General features: G+C 46.5%; 1 protein-coding gene across 1 annotated transcript in view; it reads right to left on the reverse strand.

The window, feature by feature from the left end:
* Positions 1–6646, reverse strand: part of POLRMT (RNA polymerase mitochondrial) — a 43360-nt gene extending 36714 nt beyond the window's left edge. The window contains exons 1-3 of the mRNA XM_074204939.1: positions 6469–6646; positions 5902–5991; positions 488–1155 (exon numbers count right to left, since the gene is read on the reverse strand). Of these exons, the coding sequence (XP_074061040.1) occupies positions 488–1155; positions 5902–5991; positions 6469–6571 (861 nt within the window). The 5' untranslated portion in view covers positions 6572–6646. The remainder of the gene's footprint in view (positions 1–487; positions 1156–5901; positions 5992–6468) is intronic.
* Positions 6647–10156: the final 3510 nt, after the last annotated feature.

Genomic DNA, 10156 nt, shown 5'->3' on the forward strand with positions numbered 1-10156 from the left:
TGTCCCTACCATATTGGCTTCCAAAAAGGATGTGGGCATGGGCACAATGGAAGTAGGAGGGGCAGGATGTCCTTGCTCTAGGCAAGGACTTAGGAGTCCTTATAGTGCAGTCTTGGGCAAGGGCCACTGAGTTTTCTGACCTTGATTCTCCTCATTTGTGAAGTGGGGAATACCTACCTTCTGAGGCAAAAGAAGGGCTTTGGAAAGTAAAGATTAACTTTTAGGTGATAACCTGAGAGCATTCTAAAAATGTCCCCAGGAATAGTTTGCTAAGGAGATTTGGTGACATGGAGGGAGGGGAAAAGGAAGTGCAAGGTGATGTTGCCCTGGTCTCTGACCTAAGAAGGATTCCCAAGCTCCCCAAACAAGCATTCTAGATTCCAGGGCAGGATTTCATAGGCACCAATGGCAACCTGGGCAAAGGGAAAGACCAAGACCACCTACTGCCAGCCTTTCAGGAAAGCAGTCCTGGCAGAGACAGACTTACCTGCTTGGCCCAAGCTTTCAAGATGCTGTTGTACATGGCCAGGGTCAGCTGCTTCCGGCTACCTTGGCGATTAAAGTAGGAGAGAAGCAGTTGATTGGCTTCTGTCAGATGGCCCTGAGAGAGCAAACACTCCAGACAGGCCAGAAGGAAAACTTGTTTTTTGGAATGTTTAGCCACTGCAGGTATCTGCCTGTAGGAGTTCAAGTCATCAACACAAGTTTCATTTTGCTTCAGACCTTTCTGGACTTTTTTAAAAGACTCCTTTTTCATACTGTGTTGTGGGATTTGCCACCCCACTGTAGTTTTCTCTTTCTCAGTAGTGAGCTTCTGTTTTGTAGGCTTTACTTTTGATTTTTTGACAAGAAATGCTCTCTCTTTCTTCTTTAACTGGGATTTGCAAAAGTTCTGATTCTTGAGTTTGACTTCCAGGTCCTGCTGTCTCTTGTGCAAATCATTCTTTTCCTGAGTGAGCTTCTCCACCCACCGGCTTGGGGTCTTACCCACAGTTGGAGCCACACTGCTGGCATCTCCCTTGGTTCTGTTCTCTACCAATCCAAAGGCCTGCAAGTCCTTCTGGTTGCCTGTTCTCAGTGGGGCCACTTCCACTCGATTTATCGTCACTTCGGAAACATACTCAGTCTGGAGTTGTCTTACTCGGGCCTCAAGCACTGAGGCAGGGAGAAAAGAGAAGGCACAATCACAACGGTGCACCTGAAGCTGGGGCCTTGCCCATAGTACCTAATCCCTCCTCCACAGGACTTGTTTTTTAAGTTGCTCCCCATTTCTAGGGCTGAGATGTTTCTCCAAGTTCAATTCTATTCTAGATAAAAAACAAAATACTATTCTAGATGGCTTGATTTGACAGCCTAGTGACTTGGGCTGAACCTTCTGAAGCTAAAACCAAATTAGATCCTTGAGGCAATATAAAATAGGTACAAATTCATCCATCTCCTTTCATTCTAACATAATCCAGTTCATTTCAAGAACTAGCTAGTGACTATCTCTATTCAAGGAGGAATACAAAAAAGAGGAAAAGGCATAGTTCCTGCCCTCAAGGGCACCTGTCAGAGCTCTCTATCTAGTCCCAGTGTCTCTCCTGACCTTCAGTCTTATATCGGTAACTGCCAGCTGGAAAATGGAATTCTTTCCCCCATCCCTCTCCATCCTCTGCTGAGAGCACTGCTATCTTCCCACTGAAGGGTTCAAACCTAGGAGGGAGTCATCTTCACCTCCATTCTCCCATTCTCTGATCTTGTTAGGTCTCTGTCTTTATTATCTAGCCTGTTAGCCCTATTCTTTGCACTCACGCCATAAACTACCCTTGGACAAGCCCTCATCACTTCTCCCTTGCACATGCCTTCTAACTGGGTTTCCTGTTTTCAATCTTTCTCTTTTCCAAACCATCTTCTCTCTCCTGGGTCACAACAGTTTTTCAAAAGCACAGGACCACATCATTCCCCACTTACAAAACCTCCATCAGCTTCTTTTACCACTGAGAAAAATATGTGAATTCCCACTTTGACATCAAAGGCCTGGACACTGGGCGACACCTGGCCTTTCCAAATATATTTCACATTTTCCCTTCACATGCTCCCTGCAGAGATCAAACTGACCTGCTTGCTGTTTCTTAAATCTAAAGTCTCTTCTATCCCCTCCATCCCTCTGTATGCTCCAACTCCTCAGTCTCATCTCTTAGAATTCTTAGCTTCCATTTAGGCTCAGCTCCAGAGCTTCCTCTTCCAGAGAACATATTGGGGCTCCCTCTGTCCTTCCTTCCCTTTCATATTAGCTTGGATTTTCTCTTCTATTGACATGTTATATGCCCCAAGAACATATAAACTCCTTGAAGAAAGGACTTGGGGCAGAGCCTGTCACACAGGAGGTGTTTAACATATGCACAAGTACTCAAAGTAGAGATAAGACAGTTCAATACTCTAAGGAGCCATGATTTTTCCCAGTATTAAATCCTCTCTCCACTGACAGAGTCATTTAGCAAAAGGTCTTTGAGAAGGTCTTTTGGCTCTGGCCAATACCTCTCCAAACTTAGCTAGGCAGATCCTTGAACAACAGATACACAGTCTATCACTATGGGTCCTAAGCCCCTGAGGAAAACTCTTTCAACTTGCAAGTCTCTTCTGGCCTAGCCTAGGAGAATGAGGAGTCCTCACATCCCAAAAGCATTATCAGTCAAGTCCTTCATTAAAGCTAAAATGGTCAAGAAACAATTATAGCCTCTTTACACAGCAGCTCACATTTTTATAGAGCAACTGTCTCAAAGAAGCACTGAGATGGAAAGAGTACTGGTAATTATCCCTACTTTACAGATAAAGAATTCAAAGAAGCTAAGGAATTTTCCTGTTTGTAAGGGCTAGAGTGAGGTCCCAGATAGCAAGAAACAAGTATGAAACTGTGGTAAGGATGAGAAGGGTTACAGAGCCTAGAGAGAAAGGAAAGATTGTTCTGGGAAGTCAGAAAAAACTCCAGGAAGAAGAGAAGTAGCATTCCTGCACAAAGGAGAAGGAGGAGGACCTTCTGGACACCTTCAACTTACTCCTTACTCCTTTCATGTATTCAGCAAGTATTAAATAAGTACTTATGTACAAGACTCTGGGATAAAAAAGAAAAAAAGGAAATCATTTCTGTCCACTAAGACAGGACATTCTAATGTGGGGGAAAAAAAGAAACACATATTGGTATAAAGTAAAATAACTTGTGGGGAATGGAAAAGGGGAAAGAGAGAGACACTAGCTACAAGAAGCTGAGCCTTGAAGGAGTCAGGGAAACTATGAATTTTAAATGAGGGCTGAGTGTATTGTAAGCATATACATCAAGAGGGGACCAGCCAGGAGGTCAGTTCAGAACATTAGATTATGTGAAGGAAGGCCTGGCTGGAGCCACACTGTGAAGGGCTTATCCTAGAGGCAATAAACTGGGAAATCAATAGAATGACATGGTTAGGCATATGCATAAGGAATATCAATTTGGCAGTATGACAGAAGATACACTGAAGTGGAAAAAGACCAGGAGCAAAGAAGTCACCTTCATTTCCCATTAATTATACATGGCCTGTATAGTTTTTATTCTTTTAGCCACCTTAGTGTGAGTATATTATGTATGTAAACTCTCTCCTACAAGATATCCCCTCAGAGGAACTCATAATTCTCTAATCTCATACAATCCCATGCACAGAATTTACAGAGAAGAGTAATGAACCAGTGTTTGATTAACCCAACAATCCTGATTACTAGGGTAAAGGCATATTATCCAACAAAAGCTGCTAAAAAACTGGAAAGCAGTTTGACAGAAATTAACTTTAGAATAACATTTTATACCACATACCACAATAAACTCCTAAAATACAAAAGGTCGCAAAGAAAATGGAAGGAGGCACCTTTGTACAACTATACCTAGGAAGAGAATTCTTAAGTCAATAAACGATAGAGGTATTCCTAGAAGATACAATAGACAGTGTTGATTGATTTCAACAAAATTTAAAAGTATTTACTTTTTTGAATGTTATTTAACTTTTAAAATTACATACAAATATAGTTTTTAACATTCATCTTTTTCTAAGCTTTTGAATTCCACATTTTTCTACCTCCATTTCTCTACGCCCATAATAGTGAGTAATCTGACAGATTATTACAAGTATAATCACGGCAAGTATTTATAAGAACAAAATCAATGAAACTACATTTAGAATCCAATGGGGAAAAAAAATCTTTACATTACAGACAGCCTGCCTTCCACATTTATGCATTTACTTTTCTGGACTTTCAAGCAGTCATGTATGATTTTATTAGTAATCCCATTTTGACTTGTGCATTGGCAATGTTGTACATGCATGGCTATGTTAGTAGAGAAAAAAAAATGAGACGCGTGAAGCACTCTCTCTCTTACCAAAGTGTCAGTGTCTGGCCTGGCATATAATTTTCATTTGGAACAGTTCAACCACATAGCCAAAAAGGAGGATAGAGATGGCAGGTTGTCCCCTTCCCTTTTTCACCTCAGGGTTCTTCTGACATCATACTGCCCCTGCCCCTCCCCAACCAGTCTAGTGTTGCCTCTCTTTTCCCCTGTATTTTATGGATTATTTCATGGTCACTATGTTAGGAAAAATATATGTTACTAGAACTAAAATTATGTTATAAAGAACTGTTTGCAGAAAAATGTATTTTCAGCAATCTCTAGTGAAAGATTTAAGTTATTGTTGGTAAAGGGAACCTACTCCCTATTTCCCATAATTTGATGTATCAACTTTCACATTTTTTTACCTTTATGCTATTTTCTAAGAACAATACTCTGCAAAAGTGGAAGACTGAAAATGTTTTAAAGGTCTGATATCAAGATGCACTTGAACTGGTATAAATATTTAAGAGCAAGAGTCTTCCCAGTAATTAAGTGGTCAAAGGATATACACAGGCAATTTTCAAAAGTTGTCAACAACTATATGAAAAAATGGCCCAATTAATTATCCAATTAAGAAAAAAAAAGAAATGCAAAGTAAAGTTGCTGATGTTTTTAATGAATTGTATCCACAGTGCTTATCATGATGCCTTGCACAATAGTGGTTGCTTAAATGTTTACTGGGTTATGGATGTTTCACTTCATATTAACAAAAGACTCAAATAGTAACAGTAACAATTGGCGTGGCTATGGAGAGAGAAGCTCCATTAAAACAATACTGGTGAAACCCTAAATTGGTTTTAAATTGATTTGACTTCTAGAAAACACTTTTGGCAGTACATTAACAAAGTCATTAGTTTGAACCAGTGATATTATTAATAATAGGCATGCACTCTAGGAAGATCAAAGAGATCTTATGTACAAATATATTCACAGCAGCAGTTTTTGTAGAAGTAAAGAGCTAGAAGGAAACTGTGTACCCAAAGATTGGGGAATGGCTGACAAATCGAGGCCTATGAATAGTATTGTGCTATAAGAAAAAAAGCAAAACGAATTCAGAAAAACTTGGGAAGGTTTGCATGAATGGACTCAGACAAAGCAAGTAAGAGGCAGGAAAAATTATGAAACCACCGTCAAACTGGAAAGGAAAAGAACACTCAAAGACTTGAACCTCTGCCTAATGTGACATCTAAAAAGATGTCACATTAAAGTGGCCATTTTCACTCACCATCAAAATAAAAGAAATCTCTTTTAGCTTGTCTCTAGGACAAATGGGCTAAGCCCACTCTCTTCCCAGACTTGCCAGGGACCATAAGGCTTGCTCAGGTTCATCTACCATGGTGGAACCAGGGGCAGGGTGGACCCTTCCCCTTCTCTTGCTCTTGGCCCTGACTCTCCCCTCCTTCCTGTTTCTCTCCTTTCCTTTATACTTCTGGGGTGGGGTGGGGGGAGTTGTGTCCCCTCTTTCTATCTTCCACACCTAATCCAGGGTCTGGTACAGAACTTACCTTCCAGCAGTTCCATCTGCCCTGCATCCCTCCTCCTATCCTGTTCTGGAGCATTGACTGAGTATCTCCTGCCCCATACCCATGACACTCCTGTAGGAAAACATAAAATAAAAAAATCTATTAAGTCTGGGGCCAAGAAGGAGGCGGATAGTCTCCCTCCAAGAACCACACAACCAGTGTCTGCGGCTGGATTTGATTCCAAGTCTTCCTGTTCACTCTAGACTAGTTGTCAAGGGACCAAAAGTAACGGGCCTCCCGAAAGACGGGGTGTTAGCTTTTAAAAACGGGGTCAAAGTTCAGAAGGTAAAAGTTCTGCGAGTGTGGGGTCAAAGGTTACGTCTTTGGGATGAAGCAAAAGGTCAGGCTTGCCGCGTGGCGGGAAAAGTTGGGAATTCTTGAACTGGGGGGCTGGGGGGGGGGTGTATGTGTAAAATTCTCGAACTTCCAGACGCTTGACCCGCGGGTCCGGGGTAAGTGGGGGGGGGGGGGGGGACAGAAAATCTTTCCCTAAGGGTCAAAGCTCCCGGGCTGCAAGACCTGACAGCCATTCGCGGGGCTCCCATTTACCTTTCTCGGGGCCAGGGCAGGCGCAGCCCTCGGGCCGCAGGGCTCGGCCGAGCCCCGTGGCCCCCCGGCTCAGCAGCGAAGCCCTCAGTCTCAGGACCGACATCCCGGCGGCCCCGGGGGCCCCAGTGTAGCACGAGGTTCCGCCGGACCGCCCTACCGGCCGCGAGCCCCGGGCCGGGCCGCCCTCTCCTGCGCAGGCGCGCGCATGCCGCGCTGGCTGCTGGGAGTCGAGGTCTCAGCCTTGTCGGGGAAGTGCGGCCCCAGGCGCTCCGAGGGGGGACAAATGACTACAAATCCCATAAAGCCACACGGAGGGCGGGGCGGGACAGAGGTTGCCGAGAAGACGATTTCTGATTGGTTGTGCTGCTTATCCGTCTCCCGCTAGGGAGGGGTAGAGTGGGGGGGCGGGGAAGAAAAGTCTATTTAAGAAGTCTATGGCGTTTTTCTAGTTCTCTTTACCTCCGGAGATATTCCAGCCACCCCCCAAGGGGTCTCCCCGTCTCAAAAACATCCCCCCCCAAGGTTGTTCTAAAGACCAAATGAGTGAAGTGCCTGAAGTTTAAATTGATGTGCCGCTTGACAGCCCGTGTCCACCAATCAGGAGCCGGCATTCCCATGCCGCTGGTTTCCATAGGCCCGCTTTCATCTCGGTGTCCGGGCCTTGTACACAGCAGGCGCTTACTAAATGAAGGAGGAGGGAGTGGGTGACGCGGCATCCCAGGTGCTCCTGGTGAGGACCGGCAGGGGGAATGGCATGAAGCTGGTGGGGGTCTTGCCCAGGTAGACTCAGGTCAGCGTCCCCCCCCTAGAGAACACGCACAGTCCAGGAGGCTGCTCACCCCATTTTACAGATGGGGAAACTGAGACCCAGAGAGGAGCAGGAATAAGCGGGGCAGAGGAGGAGCCAGAACCCAAGCCTCCAGGCTCTGCGGGTCCTTCCTCCTTATTCCCATCTCTGGGTCTGGTCCCAGACTGTCTTCAGCCTTGGGCACCAAAACAAGAGGTGCCTTCTCCAGGTGCTGAGACGCTCTCCTGCCATCCCACTCTGCCGGTTGGGCTACTAATGGGTGTCGCCAAAGCTACTGCCAGGGTGTCACCCATGCCTTCACCTCTTTGCTATTTAAAGAGCCTCCCCCAAGGGGGGGGGAGACAGCTCAGACCTTTCACCCTTCCCTGGCCACTTGCCCCACCCCATGTCCTAAAGCCAGCCTGGGTGAATCACAGACTTATAGGCAATGGATGCCTGTATTCAGGGAGTTTAGAGAAATATCTAGTCTGATGCTTGAATTTTACACAAGAGGAAACTGAGATCTAGAGAATTGAGTGACTTCCATGGCCGTACAAGAGCATGCAAAATCAGGATGATGTCTCTTATCCCAAATCCAGGGCTCTTCCCACTATGCAACACTGCTATATCATCTTCTAACCCAATGACTCCTATCCATTTTTAAAGATTTAAAAAATGAGACCAAGAGAGAAGGAACTTGCCCAAGCTCCCATAGCCCCCTCTCCTGGACTTCCAAGGAGCCTCCCTGAGGGAGTCCCAACCCCAACCTCTTTCAGGCTTCCGAGAATCTGGACTTAAGAAAGTACCGCCAGAAATCACCTAATCCATTTTATAAATGACAGCAGGAGACTCTCCTAAGGTCACAGAAAGCCATTGAGGCACATAAGAAGAAGGCTGGTGGGTCCTGCTGAAAAAACCCAAGCCTGAAATTATGGAGTGCTGGGATCTAGCTCTCCCCCTGCCCTCGACTCCTTTAATGTGACCCTGGCCAGGACCCCTCCTCTTTCAGCCTTCAGTTCCCCCCATTTGCAAAAAGAAGGACGCCACCTCAGAACTCTGAGGTTCTGTGAGGACTGTGCTAACTTCAGCCTAAGTGAACAAGGAAACAGGAGATCCCTCCTTCTTGTCACTGACACACCTACCCTACCCCATGCACAAACACCCTATACACATGGGTGACTTGCTTCCTGGCAGATTCAGCCTTTGACATACATGGCCAAACAGACAGACATACACACCCCCACCCCCGCCACAGGATCACATCACACCTACATAAACGCTGAGCTGGGCACACGCACACAAACACACCCCCACACAAAAATACACAAACAGCGCAGAGACACCCATGCTAATAGAAGCCTTGCATCCTGACCTTGATGGCCTGGAGCCTCTCTCCCTCCTCCCCTTCCTCCTCTCTTTATTTTCTTCCCTTTCTCTTCCTCCTCTGTCTTTCCTTTTCTCTCTCCTTCTTCTCTTATCTCTTTCTCCCTCCTTCTCTTCCCTTTCCTTCTCCTCACTCCACTCCTCTCTCCTCCTCCCTCTCTCTCTTCTTCTTTCCCCCCCTCTATTCTCACTCCTCCTCTTGTCTCTCTCCTCTTTCTTCCTCTTCTCTCCACTCCTCTTCTCTCTCCTCTCTCCCCTTTCTCCCTTCTCTCCTCCTCCTAATCCTTCTCCTCACCCCTCCTCCCTGTCTCTCTTCTTCTCTCCCTCTCCTCCTCTCTCGTCTTCTTCTTCTTATCCTCCTATTGGTCTCTCCCTTCTCCCTTTTCTCACTCCTTGTCCCTTCTTCTCCTCCCTCTCCCTCCTCTCTCCTCTTTATCCTTTCTTTCTCTCTTCGTCCTTTTCTCACCCTCCTTCTCAGCTCCCTCTTCTCCTCTCTCTCTCTCCTCTCTTTCCTTCTCTCCTCCTCCTTGTCCCCCTCTTCTCCTCCCTCTTCCTCCCCTCTCTCCTTCTCTCTCCCTTTCATTCTCTCTTCTCCCTTTTTTATCTGCCTCCTCTTTGTTCCCCTTTTCTCCTCCCTCTACCTCCTCTCTCTCCCCCTGCCTCCCTCTCCCCTCTCTGTCTCCCTTCTCTCCTCCTCCCCTCCCCTCCTCCTCCTCCTCCTTCTTTCTTCTTTTTTCTTCTCCTCCTTCTTTCTTCTTCTTCTTCTCCTCCTCCTTTCTTCTTCTTTTTACTTCTTCTCCTTTCTTCTTTTTTCTTCTTTTCCTCCTTTCTTCTTCTTTTTTCTTCTCCTTCTTTCTTTTTTCTTCTCCTCCTTCTTTCTTCTTCTTCTTCTTCTTCTTCTTCTTCTTCTTCTCCTTCTCCTCCTTCTCCTCCCCCTTTCTTTTTCTTTTTTCTTCTCTCCTCCTTTCTTCTTTTTTCTTCTTCTCCTTTCTTTTTTCTTCTCCTTTCTTATTTTATCTTCTTCTTTCTTCTTGTTTTTCTTCTCCTCCTCTCCTCCTTTCTTCTTTTCCTCCTCCTTCTTTCTTCTTTTCCTCCTCCTTCTTCTTCTTCTCTCCCTCCTCCCCTTTTCCTCTCCCTTCTCCTCCTCCCTCTCCCTCTCGCTGCTCTTGCACCTGTTCCCACCTCCATTCCCGCCTCTGACTCTCTTCTCCCTATCTGTCTGTCTCGGCCTGGCTCTCTGCTCCTAGCACTCTCCCCTCCAGGCTCCCCTTCTCCTCCCCCCGCCCCCCTTCGCCAGGACCCTCAGGGCAGAGACTCCGAGCCGTAAAGGCCGAAGAATTTTGTGAATGAGCCCCCGCCCTGCCTCCCGCTGGGCGCGGCCCGGCCCCTCGCCCCCATTGGCTCGGCGGCGGCATCCCCGCCCCGGGGGCGGGGCCGGTTTGAATGCGGCCTCGGCGCTCTGGAGCCCGGGCCGAGAAGCCCGCGGAGCCGGGAGCGCCCCGGCGGATCCCGGAGGAG

Source organism: Macrotis lagotis, chromosome X (assembly GCF_037893015.1).
Source record: "Macrotis lagotis isolate mMagLag1 chromosome X, bilby.v1.9.chrom.fasta, whole genome shotgun sequence".
Classification (NCBI taxonomy): Eukaryota; Metazoa; Chordata; class Mammalia; order Peramelemorphia; family Peramelidae; genus Macrotis; species Macrotis lagotis.